Source organism: Cinclus cinclus, chromosome 1, assembly GCF_963662255.1.
Source record: "Cinclus cinclus chromosome 1, bCinCin1.1, whole genome shotgun sequence".
Lineage (NCBI taxonomy): Eukaryota > Metazoa > Chordata > Aves > Passeriformes > Cinclidae > Cinclus > Cinclus cinclus.
The window spans coordinates 52259878-52284826 of NC_085046.1; the positions used below are offsets into that span (position 1 = coordinate 52259878).

A 24949-nucleotide genomic window follows, 5' to 3' on the forward strand; every position below is an offset into this window, starting at 1 on the left:
CTGCTCCTTTCTATTTACTAGAAGAAATATGACAAATGCAAGATTTTGTCCTAATTTCCCCATCTCCTTACCTGGAGAATTTTGGGGTGATGAACAGGGTGAGCAGCGAGGAGAAAAACTGTAACCTGGATGGAAGGCAGCCTGCAATGGTATGTAGGACATGATATCCTCTTCAAAAAGGCTGCATGCAAAAAGTCACAGGGAGAGATTTAGTCACATTCATCACATGAAGGAATGTAAATATGCAGTATGGCTCAAATTCACTCTGTAAGATGTTTGGGTGAATCTCTGAAGTCATGGATTCTAAAAAATCCATAGGTTTTCCAAAGACAGCCTGGTCACTAGCAATGAAGAACAAAATTAATTTTAATAGATGTTTCATGTTAACATGACAGCCCACTGATGGAGGGCAAAGATGTAAGGCTATGTAGGAAACAGGAACACCTTCAACACAGTAGCAGAGAGAAGTAAAGATGCACACTGTCTCCCAGGCTGTTTTCCTTGGGTCATTTTCATGTAGTTCAGTGCTTTGACCCTTTGAATTGAAATGGTGGGAGTAAGTTGCAAACTTCTTGCATTAGGCAGTGCTGTTACACTACACCAACCCCACCTGGGTAATGCAACATTTCCCATCTCAGACCAAGACAATAAAATAAGTTCTTAGCTATACTGAGAAGAAGTAGGACCTAAAGACCAAGCTCTCTGGTTCCAGTACAAACTGAAGCCTTATCTTCATTACCCAAACAATCCTCACTGCACTGGGCATTGAGGTTTCATGCATGTGTGGCAGCACTGCTTTAGTAAAATTATCAATTTCATGAGCAGTTACATTGCTGGAGTGAGAAAGACGGGATTTTTTTCCTCTCTTTTTTGTTTTTTCTTTCTTTAAAAAACAAGATTTTTTTCCATTAAAAGCAAACATTTTGACCTGAATTTTTTTTTATCTGCTACTTGATGGTAACAACCATACTGACTGAGCTGGCTGGATTTACTGCAGAGATGGAGGCTGCCTTCCAGGAAGTACAAATTGACAGATACACTCTGGCTGAGTCATTTTGGATGGCTATCAGTATGACCTGATTTAACAATACCTTTTCAATTATGCTGAGAAAGAGCCAGATAGTTTCCCTGGTACTGTAAGTAATGATATTATGCTATTGACCAAACTGATTACCTCAGCAGAATTACTAAATCTGCATCACACGACAACTTTTCAAGCCCATGTGTACCCTCTGTCCGAATGTAATGGATCTTCTCCCTGAAACATAAGTGATTATTATGGAGAGGAGAAGAAAAAAAAAAAGACAAAGCCAGAAAAAAACCCATTATCACAGCTTGAGCCATGCATAGAGTTATTATTCTTTGGTATTTTGCCAGTTCCCATTTGTCCTTATAAAAATGGCAAACATCCTATATGGCCGATTCATTTTCTACTCTTCCTAACAAACTTGCAAAGAAAATTCGATATCTATAATTCAGTTTAATGATGCAAAAGAAAGAGATGTTATTTCCCATTTTTAGAAAACGGAGTGATTCTTAGTCCTCCAGTTTCATGTGTCGGACCACCAACCACAGATTTTTTGTGTAAGTCTACAACTAACATAGCACTTTTTGTTAACAGAATTTGCAGTAATATCACTTCCTTTCCCTCTGTCAGTTCCATCTGGTAAATATCACTTGAACATACACTTGATATGAATTAAACTTGGTATGAATTAAACACACAGATGCTACAGAGTAAAAAGGGTGTTGCACTTGTAAAATCATACCTGTTGTTAATAAGGACTAGGAAACATAGGATACAATGTTATCAGCAGATTAGGACCATGGAAGATACACATCTACACCCCAGCCTAACAATGTGTTTCTAAAGCATTGCAGTGTCTAAATGTTTTTACTCTAGTATTAAGACAAAATATTATACCACAAGTCAAGGATGTGCTTTAGAGCCTTTCAATCAATGTCTATAAAAGACAGATGTTTGCATCCTAGGAGTTTGCTTAATACCTGCTGCATGAGCATTAGACAGTAGCTTGGATCACTCCTGGCCCAAGGTATAACCAGCAATGACTTGGAGGCAAAAGGCTCAATATCCTGTTACAAATCGCATTATGCACTGGCTAAACTGTCCAGTCCCTATCACTGGTCAATTCTGTTCTCTGCTCAAAAGGAGATAAAAGCATTATCTGCTCTCTGGGAAATGAGAATTCAAGTTACAGGTGAGAAAAAAAAAATTGTCTGGAATAATTTGATGGCGAAGGTAAAAAATTCTCAGTTACAGAATTGTACATCTTGAATACTGAGAGTATTTTTCATTCTATCTCTGGTTGTATTTGCATGTATCAGTTCCTCCAGAAGGGAAGTCTAATCCTTACATCCAAAGAATTCTTTGTCTGGCCTTAAGAGGTAAATGAGGAATCAGTAAGGCTACCAGCAGAAAACACACTGCAGGAATTTGGAGGTCCTCTCCTCCTTCAGCAGCCCTGCAGCCACACTTCTGTGCTGCACAGTACAACCTAAACTCTTGGTCAAACTCTCAGCTGGTGCATACGAGCATCGCTGACATTTATTAATGCCATCTTAAGTTCTTGGCCAAAAACAGTTAATTCAAACTTTGGAATTTGAATAAGTTTAAGTTGTACTGGTGATTGGTTCTGTTTTCTGATGTTTTTAAAAAATCTAATCGGAAAGAAATGAGCCTAAGAAAGACACAATTTAACTACTTTGGAAAACTACTACCTTTAAGTCATGTGAGAAAGATTAAAGATAAGAGTACAATCCACTTCATAACAATGTCCCTATTTATTGATAAAATCTAGGGTGACTATATCCATGACAGGGGTGTAAATCCAACCATGAAGCAAAATCCTGGCTCTGCTGGAGTTACTGGGGTTCTGCTGCTGATTTCCATGCAAACACTCTTTTAACTCTATCTTCTGAAAAGCAAAGTGATAATTGCAGGTGAAGACAAAATTTCTGCTATTCAGTAATACTTAGAATAGAAATTAGACATGTCACTATTTGATCATATTTATTTTGGTTCTTCTTACTTCTTGGATGTCTGTGGAAAGTAACTATAGTAACCTCATGAATCCTGGTGGTTCTCATCTACTCTTTAATGGTGACAGTTCAAGTTCATCTTATGTACTACAGTTACTATAATCTGGCTTTCCGCACTACAAAAAGCACTTCCTGGAAGTAGAGTACAGCAGTCTGCAAAAAAAATGGTACCTGAGTGCATGGTTTCTGGCCAAGCTGGGCTGACGCTCCTGCAGCATCTCAAAAATGTTGGGCTGGCGTAGAAATGCAACAATCTTGTCATTGTAAGCTGAAAAAGGTAAAAAAAAACCCAGAGGCTTTATTTGCCATGTCGCTGTGCCTCTGCAGGGGCACACTGGCTGTAGTGCCAGTGAGGCACAGGGCAACATGAGGCAGCGCATGCAGCTGATGAGAAGTCCTAAAACCCACCTTTGTGAGCACTGCTTTGAGAACAAGAAAAAATTTGGCTTACCCAGAGGTAATGCCTCGTGGTGGTGCTGGTTTCGAATAGCTGTCACGAGACTATTGCCTGGTCTGGCCAACAGAGTAACTCCTCTGTTTCGAGAGACTTCAGAGGCCTACAACATCAGAGAAAAGGAAAAGAATGATCAAAACTGACCACCAGTAGCTCACCAGTCAGTTAAAAGATCTGTCATCTTTACTTCTGTAACCTTCAGAATGGTCCATGATGCTGACTGAAGGACAGAAAGCATGCATGAAAATGATAGCTTTATACTCCAGTCAACCTAAATAACGCAAGTAATTCAGTGCTTCCAAATGAAGATACACCATTATCCATAGCTCTCACACCTCCTCAGTGCTGAAGGCACCAGAATCCAAAAGTAAATGCATGTTAATATAAGTATTGCAGTGATGGACTTCTCTGGTTCAATGAAAATAAAATCTCTGTAGTGTCACACTACATACTCTGAAGTATCAAACATGTCTTGTTTTAGCATAACTGCATTACTTCAAGGTTTTTATGGTTTTTTTTCAACGTTTTTGAAAAGAGAAAAAACCCACAATACTGCAATGTTCACTCTGCACTGTTGAAGGGAAATTTCATAGTGGAAATAACATGAGGAAGGTGTTATCTTTGTAGATCACAGCACAGAAGAAGCCTGTATTGTCCCAGAAGGCTGCCTAACTTGCATAACCCGAAATTGAATTGTATACATTAAAAAGAACATAATACAAAGAGCTGATAAAGAGAGTAGTAACAAGGAAATTTTTCACTGCCTCTTAACTGAGGCACTTAAAGAAAACCACTGTTCTAAATACACTACCTAGCAAAGGGAATCATGTCAGGAAGGCAGTTTTCTTAAAAGATGGGAAAACTCTTCAGTATGAAGATACTAAAAGCCAAACAATGACATCTGGCACTGGTTGCATTAAGGTATTACTTGCTGGATAACTTTCTGGGGACTTGTAGAAGTTGAGATGAACCCACCTGTCTCTCATTTTTCTCCAGAATACAGCCACAGTGAGGCCAAGAGAGGAATCATAGAATGGTGTGGGTTGGAAGGGACCTTAAAGATCACCTAGTTGCAACACCTTGCTATGTGCAGGGACATCTTCCACTAAACCAGGTTGCTATGGCCCCCTCCAACCTGGTCTTAAAACACTTTCAGGCATGGAGCATCCAGAGCTTCTCCAGGCAGTATGTTCCAGTGCTTCACCACCCTCACAGTAAAGAATTTTTTCTTAATATCTGATCTCAATTTACCTTCTTCCAGTTTAAAGACACTCCCCCTTGTCCTGTGACTGCAGTGTGAGGCTGCATCAGGACAAGATGCACTAGGAATTCCAACTGCCACTCTACTGGGCTAATAGCTGCTCCTTTCTCACTGCACAAATTATAGCATTTGGCAACCACTTCAGGAAGAAATCGCCCCTACTTCAATATTTTAAATGCTTAGCTCTGCATCCAAGCAAATGGTGCCAACCCATTTTCAGTGGTACAGCCAAATGCCAGGTCTTCCAACTGGATATACACAAAAACTGGGAAGCTAAATGTATCTGGCAAGCTGCCTTTTTGGAACCAATATAGCTTAGAATGTGTACATGTAACAAGACACCAGTCAATGCCCTTGATACATGTCAACACACTGGTTAAACAATAACTATTCTAACCAAACACACCATAATTTAAAAAACAAAACTGCTGTACAAGTGCATGGCAAATGTTTCACTCCATTATTCCTTCAGGATTTAATTTGCACCCATTTTCCGCCTTTGTCTCCTCGCACCGTCGCAGGCCAACTCACAATGAAAGTTTAGCTCAGGCTTGGGCAGCTTTTCCCCTGTGACCCAGGCATCCACCCCAGCAAGCATTTTGTGGCCTTTACGGCATTCAATCCATGCTATGGCACAGGGAGGAACCTTAGGTGCAAGAGGTGCCCTATGATCCACAGCGGGCATGAGGACTGTGTGGGAGCAGCCATTTCTTGGGCTGTCTGTGGGCAGCACAGCCAGGATCACACACTGGCCTGTGACCAGTTCTACTAGTTAGGATGTGTGGGAGGGTGCTAAGGCATTGCTGGGCTCAGCTTCTCCACTTTTAGGGAGCCCTGGAGTTCAGGTGAGGATGCCTATTCCTCAGGTCCTTGTAGAACTGACTTGCAAGGGAACGTGGATGGCAGGCGAGTCTGTTTTCAAGGGTGAACGCTGATTCATCCTTGACAAGGATAAATCCTACACCCCTGTTGCTACACATTATTGTACTTACCAGAAGATAGAAAGGGGGAAAGGGAGGAATAACAGAGGAGTTAAACATATATTTCCCATAAAAATTAGCACCAGGTGGTATTTGTTCATCATTTGGGAACTGAAGGGTACTTCTGGCCAGCCTGGGCCTGGCTCCCTCTTCTTGCTCTTGTCACCACTCCTTTTGATTATCTTTCCAGTGCCTGGACATATTTCTCCCGGAGCAAGAATTTTGGAAGGAAATCTGTATAGTGCCTGTGAAAAGAAACTTTTGCTCTCTTCTTCCCATCTTCCCAGTTCTGATTTAAGAGATAAAATAATCTAGATTGTCAGAATCTGGTTCTGTACACACCTCAATAAAGTGGTGTACTTCTCCTTGTTACCATCCCTAGACGTAGCTCATGCTGTATCTGATCTTTGCATATTTACACCTCCAAACTATTTTTCTCTGGCAACACAACAGGAAAATTCCCAGCCCTCTAATTAACTTCCTTTTTGCTAACAATTTTCTTTCCACTCTTAGCTAATAGAGTACAATTGATTGCTCCAATTCAGTGTTCAGTCAAAATCATCTAATCTACTATGACTTTCTAATTGAATAATTTCATTTTGATTAGCACATTATTTTCTAATAAAAAATAAAGAGTGACCCCTCTAATGATTCAGTGACCTGGCTGATATAGTGCAGAGTAATTGACAGATTTATGTCAGGTTTTAACAGCTTTGAAATTGATACTGGGATGTTGCAACCAGAGTGGATGGTCCAAACTACCAGAAGAGCCTTTCAAGATGCAATACCTTTTTCCTGGGTTTTATATCACTGCTGGATTTCAGAAGTCCATTTGAATCCTGCTACTTGCTTGTTGTGGTTGGGTTGGTAAGAATTATATATTGCCATATTCTAGCACCTTCTCTGCTCTTCTTGCTAACCAGCACATCTTGCCTATCCATTGTGGATGCCTGCTTCCTTCCTCTCACTGCCTTTAAAATCTCTACCCTGTAATCAGGTATGTTGATTTTCACTGCAGATGGGAAGTCCTTTAGAGGGAATAGAAACTGCTTACAAACTGTTCTGTTTATAGCAGTGGCAGAAGGAAAGGAATCACTTAGTTACCTATGCTTTAGTTACTGATGGCCACTACAGCTACCTGAACTTTTCTTCCAAAAATCAGGTAACTAAGAGTGGCAACAACTCCCTTTCTCTTGTAAAATACTGATAACCTTAAGTAAGTGCTTAATAAAGAATTTGAAACATTTTTTTTCAACTTAATATATAAAACAATTTTAATATCAGATATCTAAACACAACAATGGAAGTTTTTGCAGAGGTCCTTTATTTCATTACCCTGGCTCTTTTCTGGCTCTCTTTTCTGTCTCCCTCTCTGCCAACCACAACTTCACTGTTCTGATGTCCTTCAGGCTCCTCTGACACATGTACATAACACTGAAAACTGGTGAGTTGTCCTTTGTGGTACTTCACACTGTCCTGGTGACAGCTTCCAGAGGCCACACCATCTGCTCAGCAGAGAAACCTCCAAGACTGCAGACAGCTGACACATGGCCAGTACAAAGCCCCACGTGTGAGTCTACAGACATGATTTATAGGCCAAAGAACATCCAAATGCACTTGGAGGAAATGGCATGGAACATGAGGCTCTTAATAAATGGACTGAGCTGCAAAGGGTTGAATATTTCCCTTGTAAATGAGGGACTTTTGGCACCAATCCAAAGTCCTTGGAAATCAATGGGAGCACTTCCAGTGGAGCAGCCGACACTTCCAAACTAGAAGCTACTTGACTATATGACAAAGAAGTTTGACTATGACGAGGGCATAGAAGCACTGTGGGACCTGGGTCACCAGGACTGGGAGGTGACTATTTCATTGGCTGATGATGCTAGAACAGTGGCCTCAAAGTACAGTTTTTGATTTCCCCAGAAAATGACTAATCAAAAGTATTCAATACTTTTGACTCCCTACTCTGTACAGGTTGTTTTTTTTGGGGGGGGAGGCGGGGTTTATTGCATATCGCTCCTTGCCAGCCTTGCCAGTGCCTGCAAAACTAAGTATTTTTGGGGCTAGGTCATCTAAGTTTCTCTGTGGTGTTTCTGTCCCTGACACGGTGATTTTGCAAGCAAGCCTCAGGCAAGAATGGGCTCAAGGATGAATGATGGTGCAGGTGGCTATCACTGTCATGCCAGTAATTCAATCACAGCAGGAACACTAAACAGAAGGCTGCTGGCAGAGGGCAGTTGCTAAGCTGGTGGGAAGATATGATTGAAACAGATACATTGATATACTTCTATCTTCAGAAAATATGGTGCTGTATTCACCCAAGATGGAGAAAACATGCCCAAGCTACTCATGCCTGATTTGCCTTTGGTCCTGAAGAACTGACCTCACACTCTGTCCAGCTCCTGATCCCAACCCACCTGTCAGTGAGACATATACAGACTGGACCCACTGTAATAAATTTTGATGCTAATTTCACAAGCACTTCTCTGGATATTTTTGTGGAAGTGAAAAATCCTTTCCCCATAGTTCATCTCTAGTTCTATTCAGCAACAATCTTTACAAATGTTTAACTGCATGGATTTATTGGATGAAGAGTCTGATTGCTGGTAGTTTTTCCTACTTACATCCACAATACAAACACAGTATTTATGCTTCTTTCAAGCCTGTCTATGACCCTCAGTGATAAAAATCATGGCCATGATACATAGGAAAGATATTTAATATGACTGAAAGCTGGGAAAGCAAACCTCAGCATACATTACTGCACTACTTCTAGGGAGTCTATCTTTTCAGAACAGAGTGTACAGTGGGGAATGAAGAAACATATGAGGTACCATGCTACAAAAAAATTAATGAATAACTTCAGTAAAGCAAGGCCAGGATGTCAAATATGGATTTTTTTAAAAAATCCATTCTGTCATCACTTCAGTTTTGCTTTACTAGCTTATTATTTTATTCTGAAAACCATCAAAATATAAACCAGCAAGCTCTGAAATAAACCCTTTAGAAAGACAAAAATATCCCTTTCATTGTCTTTGGAAGATAGACATTCACAAAACAGTGTGTGTTGATGCTTTTAAAATATAAAAAGTTCTTATAATTCCAGAGAAGACTGCTGTCAGAGGTTCCTGAGTTGATATGAGCACAGTTACCTCTCCAGCACTGTAGCTACGAAGTCGCTGCAGATGTTGCCGGTGAGTCAGGTGATTTGGGAGGCGCCCATTCTGCAGCGGGATCCTGGGATCTATGAAGGTGGTAGCACGGCTATTGTGGTCAACGAAGAAAGACTGAAACACAAAAGGAACAATGGTTTCTTTAATATGAAGACTGCCAAGTCTGTGATGGCATTGCAGGAACACAGCAGGAAAACCACTGGCATCTATGCATCGGAAATGCCTGGGGCAAGTACAGTCCATAGAAGGCACCTGCAAACAACAGGACTGGACTACTCAAAGCTAGAATAGCTCTTAGAAAATACCAGAAGTTGTGTAGGCCAAAATCATGTACAATGGCCAGAATGTAAGCAAGACAGGCGAGAATAGTATTATTGGGAAACGCTGCTTTAACCTATGTGGTGGTTCCAGAGGTCAGTCAGCAAAGCTGCATTAAAGGTAGAGACACTGAGTCAAATTTTGTAGTCACAACAGATCTACTCTGGCTCCAACTTTGATGTCAGTCCAATGCTGCCTTGCCTTTGGTATAGTATGCTAGAGAAAGCTAGAAATGTCTTGAAACTTTGAAGCTTTCATCCTGCTTCTAAAAAAACTCACCTTGCTGCTTGTGTTGTTTAAACCAAATCTTCACTGATTTTGAGTCAAGAAGGAAGAAACATTTAATAATTATGTAGTCTGTAGTGTTGTCTTAAACAAGTGATTAGTTTTGTTGGCACTCTTACCTTGCCCTGCTGGTCAGTTTTTATCTCCCAGCCACGAGGAAGCTCCAGCCGGGTATCAGCAAACATGTTGATAAAATTTACTAGGTCTCTGTTGTGCTGATACCGCTCAAAATTACGAGCATCTCTACGAATCTTCAGAATCATATGCTTCAAGCAGGTACTGTTGGTGAAGACTCGATAGGCACTCTGTGAGACGGATAAGAGAAGGAAAGAAACCCAGTTCTGATGTCAAAACATATTTAGTTATTTCATGGGCCATATGCCCAAAGAACTAAAACAAATCTTGTTAGAATCAAGAAACACTTCCATCTCATTGTTTTGATTTGAATGACTACCTTACATGCATAATTAAGACATACCAATCTGGAAAGTAAAATATCTCACACATTATGCACAGTTAGCTTGTGCAAGAACTGCCGTTTTAATGCACTTCAAAAATGGTCAGCTGAAACATCACACACTCAAGCTGCGTGTAGTTGCCCCTTTCATTTCTTTTACTGGTCGACAGAAACACTGCTTGTGTGCCTGTGCAGTGCCAGGGAGATGCAAAGACAGCTGTGAACATCTATTTTTTGCTATAACTGATATCAAGATGCGCATGATAGGACTCATGGACTTCAGAGAACCCCAGAGCAGATGTCTCCATATGAGCTTGCTATCTTTTTTATAGTGACTATACAGCCACAGGACAGGAACAAACACTTTTTAATTGTCTACTTTTAGAAGATGTGAATTGTTTCCTGGAACACAGTATTTGTTTCTGTTATTTGTTTCTGTGATGACTACAGAGCTTGTCAGATGGAGGCATGCCACCCCTCAGGCAGGGAGTTGTATCTCACAATGGGCATTAAATACACCTCTTAGGGGAATGTGGCCTGAGGCAGCTCAAGGTGGTGAACTGATCTGATTGCAGAATAGGGGCCCAGTGAACTGTATTTGTTGTTACAGTGTGCTCAAAGATAGAGCACCACAAAATAATGTGCTGACAACACACAGGCCTATTCACAGGCTACTCTTTGAATACTTCACTTCAGGCAAAAAGCTCCTCAAGACAGAGTAGGAAACTTCACAAACATCTCCTGAGCCTTTCACTAAAAAGAAAGTGAGTGTCTTGGTTTGCTGGTCAGACCAAAAGATTGAATTATTACTCATTAGAGTAATAAAGGATCACTGGAGGACTCCTGTTTTCAGTGAAGTGAGCTCCAGTGTGCAGACCTGGAATATGTCCAGAGAATCTGACCCAGGAGCTTTGAATTTTCAATTTCTACGTGTGTTTAGTGCATTTCAACCACCAAAATGCAATAAAACATCTACAGGTATAATGTTTGTTATGTAAGGATTTATTGTGGCGATACCACTGAGAATGCTCCCTGTAGTACAGGGTCCCTAATTATGACAAGGGCTGGTAAATGTTATGAAATCACAGAGATATGATCTCTGCCCTGAAGATGACCTGCTTATAACCTGGGAAAGCTGCATGGTCACAGACTTTTAAGATCCCAACCTACCACATAACAAAAGTTGTATTTTGATCTAATGTATGATCAATGACTGTCTTGAGTATCTCTAAGCTGCATTAGGGAAACAAGGAGTGCAATCTAGTTTTATCTCTTCATGGAAATAAAATATCTGAAAAATGACAGCCTATCCCTTTTAATTCTAACTGCTGGATAATATTTTCCAATCCCAACTTCACTGGCATAATTAATAACTTGAAATTTTAATAGGGGCTTGTGGTTAAAATATTACATTCAGGTTAAGGCAAAAGTCATGTGGGCCATTATTCCTGTACAAGTGGTATCTGTGCGACCATTAGACAGATGTTTTAAGAGATTATTCTGGTTCTCACATTAGAGACATGTTTTAAAGATAAAACTGAAGGCCTCTTTTTGCCTTTTTTTTAAATTTCAATATAATTGGGATTTAGTCTCTTGTGAGCTGTTCTTTACACAACTATGGAATCAGTTGCTCATTTTTCCAACAACTATGCTGATCAGAAATTAAATTGCTCCCAGCTATAAATCATCATACATCACCCTGCCAATGGAAGCAATTATCTGCACTCCATAACCTAGTTCAGGGAATGTCAGATGAGTTAATGCATCCCTTCCTTGTCAGGATCTCATGGGCGATAATCTCTGGCAGATGCTTGGATATGGACGACTGGCTTCAATCCACAAAGTGCCACAGCCAAAACCTGATGCCTACAGTTAGCTAACAGACTGTGCTGAGGCCACTCTCAAAGTATTTTGCTTTCTTTTCCTTTTGAAAAGGAAGGTCATTGCTACCCAGAAATGGATGACTTTCCAAACAGTCAGAATTCATGTTTATATGGCAAACTAGGACTGCATCTCCTTGTGGGACTTCCCTATCTGCTTCCTCCTGATACTACATTTTTTCCACTCCCCTCCAGGGTTGCAAGAAAACGGAAAAAAAAAAAAAGTTACTTGAATTTTGAAAATTTGTTTTTATTTGTGCTTTTTCCAAAATAGCTACACTGACACAAGTCAGTATTTCTTTCACTCAGTTATGCCTGCTCCCTTTCTGGGAAAACAAACTGCAAAAGTAAATTTTTCTCCCTCCATTTCCCTGAGACTTGGTGGTATCTGGGTAAGATTTCTCAAGATGTTGGATCAAAAGGCAACAACTTCACTGCCTGCAGCAATAGACATCAGAACCAACCAAGCTGAAACCAAGGGTTCCTGCTTGTTCTGGGAGGATAACATTAATGAGCTTCTCCGTACCATGGAATCTCCTGTGTGAGGCAGAATCCCAGCAAGTGCCTCCTTGGAGGAGCCTGGCTGTAGTGCTGCCTGCCTGGTCTGGTACTCAGAAAGGACAACTGAGCCCCAGGTCACACAATTCAGACTGACTATGCATTCTCCCTGAAGGTCTGGGACAGCACTGGGAGCTCAAAAATCAATAATGCGAGAGAGCAAATCATCATTACTCACATAGTTTGCATGCAGCACAGTGAAGAACTCAGGATTGGTGATGAACTTCACAGCTGGAGACTGCAGCAACAAGGTGATTTTTTGAGAATTCACAGGAGAAAGGGAACCTTCCCTCCTAATCTCTGGACAAAAAAAACCCCAAACAAACAAAAAACCAAAACAAACAAAAAAAAACCAAAACCAAAACAAACAAACAAACAAAAAAAACAAAAACAAAAACAAAACAAAAAACAACAACAAAAAAAAAACAAACAAAAAAAAAAAACAAAACACAAGCCACAGAATCTTATTAATGTAGTGGCAAACAAAGTCTATTACTTAATCTTTCAGAAACAGTTGCAAAAGTGATGATAAAAACCCAACCAACCACCTGGCCAATGCACCTACCTTGGCATTCCCAAGACAATCCTGCTGGCAAACTGACAGATGTCCTTATGGTTAGTAATGCAGTGTTTACCACAGCAGCTGCAGGAGCTGGATGGTTTCCTGTACTGTAGCTTATGAAACTCTGGATCAAGTCTGCTGCTGTCCCTAAATGTAATGTGACCTCATTGGTTTTCACCAGCTGATGGTTTGGTTCAGTCGCCCAGGTCCACTCTGGTTTCCCTTGCAGCTGATTTTAGAGAAATGTGATCTCCCAATCCAGCATCACCCTTTACTTTAATTGCATTGTTTTTGACAAGTCTAAGGTTTTGGGGACTTGTACGGTAAAGAAAACAAAGCCAAACAAAATTGCTGTATTTTTAATCTGTATCAATTAATGAAGCATAGGAGCAGAACTGAACATCCAGAATGTAGCTCTGTAGAAGCAGAAATTCCCCATGTTCTTTAGCTACCAGAAAAATTAGTCCTACCTTTGAACTATGGCTTTGGTGTTCTGGCATTTTGAAATAAAGCCAGATTTTATTTGAAATCCAAGAAAATTGGATGCAGATGTCATCAACAGAATAAATACAATTTCACGGGTTCTTTTTTCTTATCTGTTGTAATTTCTTTTTTCTTCATGCTGCACTCATCATATTATTTTATCCATTCAAAACTGCAGACAGGATCAGTTGCTGGAGTTAAATTGATTTATACTGGTTTAGAACCTGGATTAATGTGCCTTAATTGTATTCCTTCTGAAATTTTTCATTTAACTTAAAAGACAAATAGCAAATGTATAACACTGCAGCTTTTTCTTTCCCTAATGCATTTACACCATCACTGACTTTCTAATTCTTGGAATTTTATACATTATTGATGTTTTCTTCTAGAAGCAATGCAATTATCTATAGCAAAAACCGTTTCCTAATAACTTACGGAAAGATTTATCACACTCATTAGCTCTTTAAAACAAAAGAGTGTGTGCTAAACAATAAACTGAAATAAATACTTAGTGGTGGCAACTCCTATTAAATTACCATTTTATTGTCTATGATAATAAATGATCGTACATATTACATGCAGTGGCTACATTACTTATAAATACTAATAATACAATGTGTACCTCATTTCCACTTCTCTACCATAGAGAACTGGGATCTCCTTTTAAGATCCACTCTAGGTGGAAGTCTCCCTTCAATTGCAATGCAAAAGATGACAAGGCAACTTTAAGCATCAAATGTTAACTATCCTTGGCCAAAATTGATTTTCAGCAAAACCTAATGGATCAAAACAAACAAAACTGAATACTTTTCTAAACTTGTTAAAAAAAGTTTATTATTCCTCTATGTAATTTTTCCTATTCAACATGGAAAACTAAGAAAATTCAAGCAGATACTGTGTTGGTTCTTTCCCATTATCAATCCTATTTACAGAGGGACATCAAAAGGATAGCAAGAAGTTGCATTTACTCATAGCAGACAATATAGAACACAAAGTTAGGTGGAAGCAAGAGAGATCCAAAGGAAGAGAATGGGTGAATCATTCTGCTGGTGTTAACAAAGCAGGGAGTTATTATTGCATGGCCTCTTGCAACAAACACTTAAGACAACAGTTTCCCAAATATGTTGAGAAAACATTTTTAGTAGGTGTGTGACTACCACCAAAAGAAGTGGAAGAGACCCCTGCCATCCCATAATGCCTTGGGTACACATCTTCCTCTTCTGCTTTGTAGTGACACTCATTCTTGACTCCTTATATAACAAGCCAGATAAAAGATCCAACCTGGCTGTAAAAGACAAGGACAAGAAGCCAGGCTATTTTTCAGGCAGTTCAGTTCTCCACTGTGGTATGGGGTCCTGTCACATAAATTAGTGGTGAGCAGAAAGACAGCTGTGCCTTCTTGACTGACAGCCCACACTTAGGCCAGCTCACTGCTATCACAAAATCACACCTTTAAAAACCACAAGTATTTCATACATAATGTCAGGGCCACTGCAGGTGCAATCTCATGGACAAATGTGGCAGTGCAGAAGCCAGGCCTAGAGAAAATAAACAGCAAATGACTCAAGCTAAAAATTACATGGCCACAAAAACAAGACAGCACCATTTTTGCAACTATTAGATGAACAGTACTCATCTAATAGCTGTGAAATGCCTCTTTCATTTTAGTTTCAAATGGCCCTTTACTAAGGTAAGAATACTTTGTCTTAGTAGTTGCTAAAGAAGAAATGAAACTGTTGTAATCCAGCTTTGCACTTACAGCTTCACAGCTAAAAACTGTATCTTCAGGGGTTTTTTGTTTTGTTTTGTTGATTTTTTTTTAAATTAAGTTTTGCAACCTGGTATAATAAAATTCCAGTCTCCCCTAGAAATGCAGGCTTTCCCAGAACTGAATGGCACTGAACATGCCACTTAGAAGCTTTGTTGCCCCATACCTGGGCTTGGCTGGGAAGGCTCTGCCTCAGAGTCACTTCCTCCTCCAGTGGGAACTCTCTCCACCCTGCTGTTTACCACAGCATCATCTTCAGTCCTCTCTGTTGCGATGGTTCGCTGGATGTTTTGGTACCTAAGAGTACCAAATGAAGGAAAGGAATAACAAGATTTAGTTAACACAGGTGCTTTCTGTTGCTCTCTACTTTAACAATCAGCATTGTTCCTGAATGATTCCAATATTTCTATCTCCAGTGTACAACAGAGTAAGAGCACAGGTGGCTTTTGCAGCTCGTGCAGCTGCTCACATTTGGGTCAACCAGTAGTCTGCAAACTTGGCATTTTTCAGACTAACAAACAGCCACAGAGAGTGTCAAGTCAGGAATACTCAAACTTTAGACACATATTTAGGCTATGTGTTGCTACTTCAAGGTTTCCCTTTAAAACATCTGGACACCTGGAACCTAAAACTAGAGGTGGGTCATGGTTCCTCCTCTAATTTAGCCTTATGGAAGCATTACCAATGAAGTAAGGATCAACTCTGTGATGCACTGATTAACTTTCAGTCTCTCTTATTAAATTATTGGATTGCATATCCTGAACCCTGAAAAGGTAAAGGAGCCCAATCCTAAATACTTAACCTGATGAAGAACAAATAGCCTGGAGTGTTTTGAATTCACACTACAGAAACCAAACTCTCCTTAACTTGTTCACTCAAGGTGACAAATAAATTGGTGAACACGTTTTCTTTGGTTCTACTGGCAAATTATGAGTATATCTTATGTGTATTATAAAGGCATTTTACACAGAGAGAGAGAAGGAAAAGAAAAAACATAAAGAGAAACATAAGGAGAAAGAAAGAACTAGAAAGAGAAAGAAAAGCAAAACTAGACAACAGACTCTCTTAATTATTTTAATTATCTTTTATTCAATCCCAGTATTTTTAATCCTTCTTTCTTAATGGCATTTCCATGTGTATTTGAAAGAGGATGGCTTTACTGCCTGCTTTTAATATGATCCAGCATTGTTTGTCTTTCATTTTTCTGACTTACACTCTTTTCTTTCCACAGCTCAAGCTCTGATTTACAAATTTTACTTACTTTCTCTCTCTTTATTTGTTAATGCACACTTTATTCCAAATTAGAAGTTAGTCATGAGTAAGTTCCTTAAAGTGACACAGGATCACTAAAGACAAGAGTTAGGGTATGGCTTTTTGATGTCTCAAAAGACAACATCTCCAGTAGCTCACTTCAACCCAGTCTTAGGCAAAAGGGCTGGAGATAATTAAGAAAAAATAATTAAAGTTTTAACAGATTTATACTAAAATTTCACAATGCTATGTGTCCACCTCCAGTGCTCAAAATCATTTTAAGCTATATTTAGTGTACATTTTGATAGTTTAAGAAAACATCCATTTTTACAAGGAAATTCTGATAGCAGGTTTTGCAACAGCATGAATTTACTGTTTTAAACCCTCTTGTTTTAGACCTACGTTTTACAGCTTTATTCACTTGACTGCAGGCAACTGAATCAACTTTCCATTCCAGTACTGGAGGAGTTTTACAACACCCACATGCAATAGAAAGGAAAGGAAAAACCAATCACAAAAACCCCCAAGTTCATATAATCAAGGGATATAAGCACACATATAGAAAAACCCTGTACCTTCAATTTAATTAGATGGTAGAAAATCCCCACTGGCAAACCTCAAAGAGCAATACCAGCTGTATGCCAACAAAAGGCTATGCATTTCTTTTGCGCCTCAATACTATAAAATCACCTTATATAAATACCAAGAAATGCCAAAGTAATTGGAGAAAACACTGGAAGTGCAAAAGTTATGGGAATACCTCTGGAAATTTCAGTCTCCTTTCAAAGTGATTTGTCAAAGAAATGGAGCTTATGAAATACCACACTGCGGCTGTCCTAACCATGATGGTTATAATTTCTTATGCTGATTATTACCTTTCAAACTAGTGCAAAGTCTAGACATACATATGCTGCAAAGTATCCTTTCAACAAAGCTTGAACAACAAGGGCTGTTATCTGCTTGGCCAACAAGTAAGCAAGTCAGGTAGAGCTGCAGAAAATGAACAAAAGCCTTCAAAATTAGAAGTCTAATGGATGTCTCTCTGGTGTTTTCCCAACACCTGAATTCCAGTTTTGCATTCCCTGTATCCTCAAGTGGCTCGTACAGCTAAAGGGAAGCTTGGAGTACAGAATGAAAGCAGCACTAGGTTTAATCACAGCTATGTTTTTTTTGTTTTTTTTTTTTTTTTTTTTCAAGCTGAATTTCCAAAGCTTTGTGGTTTTGGCTGGGCTGGAAATACCAAGCTTCTTTGTAATATTTCGGCCTTTCTATTCCCTTCCACAAATTAAACCAGGAAGCCACAAAAAACCAAAACAACAACAACAACAACAAAAAAGTAAATTTGTTTAAAAGAAAAGTCACCAAGCTTTTTGAAACTGCAGAGTGATGTTGAGTCCAAATTTTGTTTGAGGTTAGAGCAAAAGTTCAAGCTGCTGCTAATTCTATCAGCAAGGTCTTTGCTTGCTGTTGCCTCGCCTAAAATGATTCTCAGGTGTGCTTGCTGAAAAACATTTCAAATCATTAAGTTTGAAACACAACAAAATAGTACTTCTGAAATGAGGGCTTAAAACAAAGTACAATCCTCCACAGTGTTGATAATAACTAATGAAAAGTAGCTTTCCTGACTTGTGGAGACATGAAATAACTGAGATTAGATTTAGGACTAGAATAACTTTAAAAATACAACAGCCAGGTTAAAGCTACAGAAATTCCTTGCCACTGGGCAAATGCTCAGGAGATTCAATATGAATCCTTTTTCTTGGAATCTTAGGAAAAGTTAACAGGTAACAATAGGTGATCTTTGTATTCAACTTCTCAAATCAACAGAGCTCCTTGGCAGAGAGGAGACAATCACCAGCTTTTTTCCTTAGTCCCAAGAAGCCATGACATTTCATGTTTAATAAACAGTGAAGTCTCAGTGGAACTTGCGTAAGTAGAGATTTGCCACTGCTGAAAACTCTCCATACTTCTCCCTTTGTAACTGGATATATGAATACTAAAAATTGAGAGGTTTGAAGAGTATCAATCTTACTAACTCTCATTTCCCAACCCAAACCAGTGACAACCAAGTAATATCCAAGACAGACAGGCAGACAGACAGCCTACATGAAAACACTGAATAATACAAAGGAAGGAAGTCACAAAGACAATGCCTACCCTTCAGTTTCTGCTGTGATAGCTGATTTAATGATTAACCTGAATTAATTAGCAGAAGGGTAAATCATTCTTATAAGTACTTATTCCTTTCATGGTTGCTCTGCACTTACATGAGTTCAACCTCAAAAAAAAAAAGAAAAAAAATAATTATGGTCTCCACAACAGCTTTCTGGTTTCTGTAGTGGATAATTTGCTTAAGTGGCAGCCAAATAGTCTGAACTTTGAAACTCTGACATGGCTAAAATCCCTCTTGAAGACCAGTGCCAAATGGCAGAGAAGTCATGTAAATCCCTTGAAAGAATCTACATTAAACCTTCACTTTCTTTAGGGGTTTTTTTTGTTTGTTTGCTTGTTTGTTTTTTTTAATACTAACACGGCATCTTAAGGCTTTATGAGCAAACCTATAATGAAAACAAATACCGAGCAGGCTCTCTTATTTCCTTCTGCAAGACATAATACATGTTGTGAAATACTACTCAAAATAATTAATTTTGGTAAAAGAAGGATTATTTTTCGAGAGCGTGTTGATGGTGTCAGCATAAATTAATGGCCCAGTTCTCCCAGACTGCCTCATTCAGGGCACATCAGCTACCAGATTATTCCAAGTACTCTGAAAAGAGCACTTTTAAACTCTGCATCATTCTCTCAGCTGCAGATCTTTCTCTTAGCACAGAAGAAAAGGCCAAAAAACTTTTGTGGAATTTTACATGCTATAAGTAAAATATAATTTCAGTCTTGCTTATTCTTTTCTAGAAATGGCATCATTATAGTAAGCAGGGAATTAAAAAAAAACCCAAACTCTCTTTTTAAGCAAAAATGGAAGATTTTTGACCAACTGTTTATTTTTCTTTCCTCTTAAATTCAGTCCAAAAAGCAAGCATGACAAGAAAATTATAAACAAATCTATGAGTGGACTAGTCAAACAAAGCTAAAATATAAACAGCTTTAACAGGTATCTCAGCCAGCTCAGAATGAACTGACAGATTTACAGGGCCCAGTGCAACAGTAAGCAGACCTGTCTACCTCTAGAAATGTGCACAGTCCTATTAGAGCAGGGCTCTGCCCAAGAAAAGGAGACAGACCTTTCAACAGGCCTAATTAGCTTGGGTATAAAATGCTACACAGATATGGCAGCAATTCCAGTAGCAGTCAGGTCCAAAAAGCTTTTCAGCACAACACTAGCTGACCACCCATCAATACCACTCCTACAGTTAAGTAGCAAAAGTGACTCCATGTTTTGGAAGAACACTCCCTTTCCTTCTAGTCGTTATTATTTCAGAAAAGTTTTCCAAAATCCTCCTCTTGCTGTTAGAAATGTTTTGCACCATCATTCACCAACAGCACTTTTCTTGCAGGTGGGTTTGAGCAGCAGACACCCACAGCAGGCACATCAGCAGGCTGGAAGAGAACTGCAGGAAGGACAAGAACTTGGATGAGGTGGGAGTCAGTGTGGTGCACCAGAGAAGGAAGGGAGCTACTGGAGCAGTGTAGGAAAAGGAGAGTACAGATGTCAAAGGAATTCAGGTACAAATGCTCACCGGCGGTTCAGCTGCTCCATTTGCTGGATGGAGCCAGACCTGTGGATCCCGTCTGGCGTTGCTGCGGCTGTGGGCCGCTGCCACGTGGTGGTGCGGTTGACATGATCCACGTAGAACACTCTCCCGTGGCTGTCTATCCGAGCTTCCCAATCTAGGGTTGGAAAAAAAGGAAGGGGTGATGCTGTCAGTGTGATGTCTTCCAGAAAACCTGTGTGTGGGAGGTATATACAGACACACACACATACACAGACAGGGTATATACACACAGGAGATACTATATATATATATCTATATATAGCCTACATGCAATACATATCATGTGTATATATTCAAAGTACACATTCAAGTGTGTATATATATCATTTGCTTGTCTATATATACATATATATGTAGTATATGCATATACAGACACATTTCGTACACAGCACACAGGTAGGCCATGGAATTCACTACCACAGCCCATGAAAAACTAGTGACACATAGGGGCTACATTTTTACAAGGATGAGGAAATTTTTCAATTAGTGATACTGCTTGGCTGGATTCACTGCAGGTCAGAATAGCCACAAAGAACCCATCCTTTCAAGAAGATTACACCTGAGCTAATAAGGCAAATCCCATGTTTTCATTTTTTGTTATGTTTCAGAACAAACATGCTTCATTTCTCTCCCTTTTGCAAAAGTGGCTTCAAAGCACACCATACAGCAATTAAAGGCTTCACCCAAAACTGATCACAGACCCTTTGGACATACCTTAGAAATCTCTCTAAACAAGAGTATTGCTCTCATGAGTGCAAACTAGATTGAGAGTTTGCAGTACAATACTGAGCCTTCCATCATTATTGCTTCCTGCTACTGTTTGTTGTCCCATGATTGAAAACTAAAAATTATTTGGTATATGATGGCTCGTGGAAAATGGTAATGTTGATAAAAAAATAGCATTTGTAATGGAAGAAATTAATAAGTGAGTTAGCTAGCAAAGCCATGTATCAAACTGGTTGGAATGCATGGAGAAGAGGAACACATTAGGCTTGCTAGTTTCATATTCCCACATGACCCATCAGATGATGACATGCCTATGTAAATACATGCACATACTTTCTACATGAGTTTAGATGCAAACCTCACTCGCATTCACACACAAAATCCACATATGATGATTACCTTTGAGGGCAAACACTTCCTCGTGTTCCCATAATCTTACTATGATACCATCTTCCCTGACGAGTTCACTCCTCCTATGGCTTTTTATAATCAAATTCAGGATCATCTGAATCTCATACTTTATGTATTTTACTTCCTATTCTCTAAGAGAAGGACAGAAGTTGCACCTCTTCCTACTATATTTGGAAACCTATCCCTCATGACCAGTTCCCATCCATTGAATGTTGGCCCTGGCTAAACCCATATCCCACATTTGATCCTATACAAGTTTAGGCTGTCTGAAGTCCATGGCTAGCTGCCCCTGAGAGCTGAATCCCACAGACCTTAAAATATGGGTGCTGGGAGTCCTTGGAGAAATTTTCTGTGAGACTCCAAGACAAGAGCCATAAGCACATGCATTGCTTCTTTAAAAGATGACTACAAGTACCATAGTCTTTAAAGACACAAACCCTATAGTCACACCATGGGCATACATGCAGCATCTCTCACTGTGAAAATCACTACATTATTTAAGGAGAGGACTCTCTTCCTCCTCCAGGTAAAGTTTACCAAAGATGTGGTAGCTGTTTCAAGAACAAGATCACAGGTTTGTGAACATCATGTCTAAAACATAAGAGAGTGAAAAAAGCACATCAAATCAACATATTCACATTGAGGCAAATCAGACTGACACATAAGGCAAGTCAAAGGCCAGAGCTTTGCTGAGCATGCTGGCACTGGTGGCAGGTGTACCACTGTGGGTGGGGAATGGCCCTTCTGGAGCTATGCATTATCTGCAGTATCCTCAAGGAAATAACCTTGACCAGATCAAAGATAATCAGATCCAGCTCAACATGATGAAGATCTTCATTTCCCTCTCTGTTTTCTGGCAAAGGACAAATCCTAGCCCTCATTCCACACTATTGTTGTACCTTGTAACAAATTAAGAATGATACAGGTCGATGGAGAATTAGAAGCTTGTAGGCAGTGCTGTAGAACCATACTCTTGACAGCCTACAGAAGACACCCACTGGTCATATTGGTCTAAAGCCTGCTGATGGACCCTTAACAAGAATAAGTACATCCAGTTACACAGCAAAACAAGGTTTTATAATCCATCCCTATGCACTACCAGCTCTACAGGTTATTTTGCACTGTCTAATGAAGTACAACTTAGAGTTCCTAAGCTTCTGAGTGTGATATTTGGAAACTAAGGAGTAAGAAAGCTTGTCCAGAACTTGGAGATCACAATGAAAACATCAGGTCAGAGTGGATTATTGACTTCAGGAAGGCTGTCTCTGTCAGGTGTGTCAGACATACAGCAGCAGTATGTACAGACACAAACTACACCTGTCAGTGAGAGTTGCTTTATTCACTGCTTTACAGATATGTCCACTTAAAACCATGGGCTGACACTGGCAGCTAAAATATTAGAAACTGTGTGTTTCATGCTCCTTGCAAAAGCATTTCCAGTCAGCTGAGTAACTCCTGGTCACCTGGGAAGGCTGTCAAAGGGTGGTAGGTACAACTTCAGTTGTATGCAGGTACCAGGTGTATTTTCTACCTTCCCATAATACAGCCTGCAAGTCACACAAGTCACTGAAGCTGCCCAAATATGATACCAGATTTATGGACAGATGGATGGATACCTGCACAGTGAGACAAACAGACTGACAGGTGAACAGACAGGCAGAACTCTGCTTCCAAGCTGTGCTCAAGTCCCTTCATGCTACTTCAGGGGCAAAGGTGATCTAGGAAGCAGCCAAATTTCCTCAGGGTCTTTTGCTATGTTTTCTAGGTAAAATAAGACTGTGACTAGTACAAAGACTAACCTCTATCTAACCTTCATAGTAAGAGGATGCTAGAGCATGGGCTAGGGATGTAACAGTACTGATTCTGTTATTCAGTGACCCCCCTCCATCAGCCAAGTCATCTTTCACAGCAGCCTCTGAAACTGCTCTGATTTATATCAGAAGATGCAACTTTTTCTGGGAGGACCATCAGGGCAAAGAAAATACATTGTCTTTTCCTCTCCAAGCTCAGCCACACCTTTGGCAAAGAGCAGCTCTGAACTGGGCACATGTATTTTTCTTGGCTTCAGTTCTGTAGGGTTTCCAAACACAGGCATAATAAGGGGTGACTGGTAATGCCGTCATGAAGCCACGCAAACACTGCAAATCTTCTGCTAATCTTGTATCAGACTTTGCATTCAGACTCATCATTATGAAACTCCTACATAAATAATAAATCTGTTCATTTTATTTTCCCAAATAAAACTGAAATTATATTTCCCCCCCAAGACCAGTTGTTGTAAGATTATGATGAAATCAAGCTATTCAGAAAATGACTCAAAAGAGAAAGAAGACTGTCCAGAAGGTTCTCCATGACCTAAATAAAATCAGTCAATACTGAACTTGCAGCACTGCCAGATTACGTTCACCTCTTCACCACCATCTACTTATATATGGAAACTAACACTGCACATAAGAAGTAAGCCAGCTTTGATCATATGACTTGGGCTTAAAATATAAAGTTTTTTCCTTTCACATGATTGAATAACTATTTATCTAGGATTAGAAGTTATTAAAGGCACTGAGATAGTGATACTGAATTTAAGGAGAAGAAAAATTTCTAGATTAAGTCTATGGTTCTCATTTTGAAATTACAGTAAAATTCCATGGAGAGTTTTTGGAAACCCATTTCCTAAGTGAAATTGTTCCATTTTTTTCCCCACTCAAAATTAACTAAGTACATCTATTCCTATTAAGATCAATATATTTAAGCCTACGTTGTTAGCCTTTATGGTAAAAATGGTGTTATATGCTAATGCTGAAACAAAATCCTACAAAAGGATATCACTTCTGTACTTTATCATCACATACTGCATTTCATATCCTTATACCCTGTTGTGAAAGCACTTGAGAAAACCAATGGTAGAAAATACTTGCCTCCTGAGGATAACTATAAGAAAGAGGAAAGAATTTTTAAATTGGTGATGGAAAAAACATGGAATAGATTCACAGTATATTCGGTTTACCTGAACTGGTGTTAGTGCGCTATCATTAAGTCATCCAATAGGGAATGTGCCTGATCCACAAAGTGTTGTGGTAAGAGTGGGAGGAAGAGAAATATTTCCCTGTTAGAGAGGTAACCGTTCCCATTTCATCATTCACTGGCAAGCCACAGTGGGACTCTAATAAGACTTCATTGGGCTAAAGGCATTTGAATCATTCATGCTACCGTGTGGCTGACGCCAGCATCAGGGCTATTTTCAGCTCAGGGAATACTGACAGCATGGTTGGCAAATGATGCATTATTTGTCAAGGGCACCACAGGCCAAGTAAGTGTGTTCCCGTCTTGGGCTTTGAAGAAAATAGAGCACTTTGTTTATACAGCGGGTTGTTTCTGTGAGGCACTGCACATCTCAGGCTGTGAAATCCTGCGCTCAGCTGAAAGGTGATCAGCCGCGCGTCGCAGGGCATAGAGTGCGCTCTGCTGGGCACCGAACGCCAGTACAAGAAGCAGGGTAATCCTCTGGGAATCCATTAAGGAAAGGCTACAGAGACAAGTAGAAACAACTCCAGCAGTTGCTTTGGTGGTAAAAATCCCGTATTATCAGGC

The 24949-nt window shown here is 39.7% G+C and overlaps 1 protein-coding gene across 1 annotated transcript in view; it reads right to left on the minus strand.

The window, feature by feature from the left end:
- HECW1 (HECT, C2 and WW domain containing E3 ubiquitin protein ligase 1) overlaps nucleotides 1-24949 on the minus strand; it is a 162687-nt gene that overhangs the window by 37270 nt on the left and 100468 nt on the right. Inside the window, exons 10-18 of the mRNA XM_062510258.1 lie at nucleotides 20189-20339; nucleotides 15409-15539; nucleotides 12608-12729; nucleotides 9654-9839; nucleotides 8911-9045; nucleotides 3512-3617; nucleotides 3232-3328; nucleotides 1175-1258; nucleotides 72-181 (exon numbers count right to left, since the gene is read on the minus strand). Of these exons, the coding sequence (XP_062366242.1) occupies nucleotides 72-181; nucleotides 1175-1258; nucleotides 3232-3328; nucleotides 3512-3617; nucleotides 8911-9045; nucleotides 9654-9839; nucleotides 12608-12729; nucleotides 15409-15539; nucleotides 20189-20339 (1122 nt within the window). The remainder of the gene's footprint in view (nucleotides 1-71; nucleotides 182-1174; nucleotides 1259-3231; nucleotides 3329-3511; nucleotides 3618-8910; nucleotides 9046-9653; nucleotides 9840-12607; nucleotides 12730-15408; nucleotides 15540-20188; nucleotides 20340-24949) is intronic.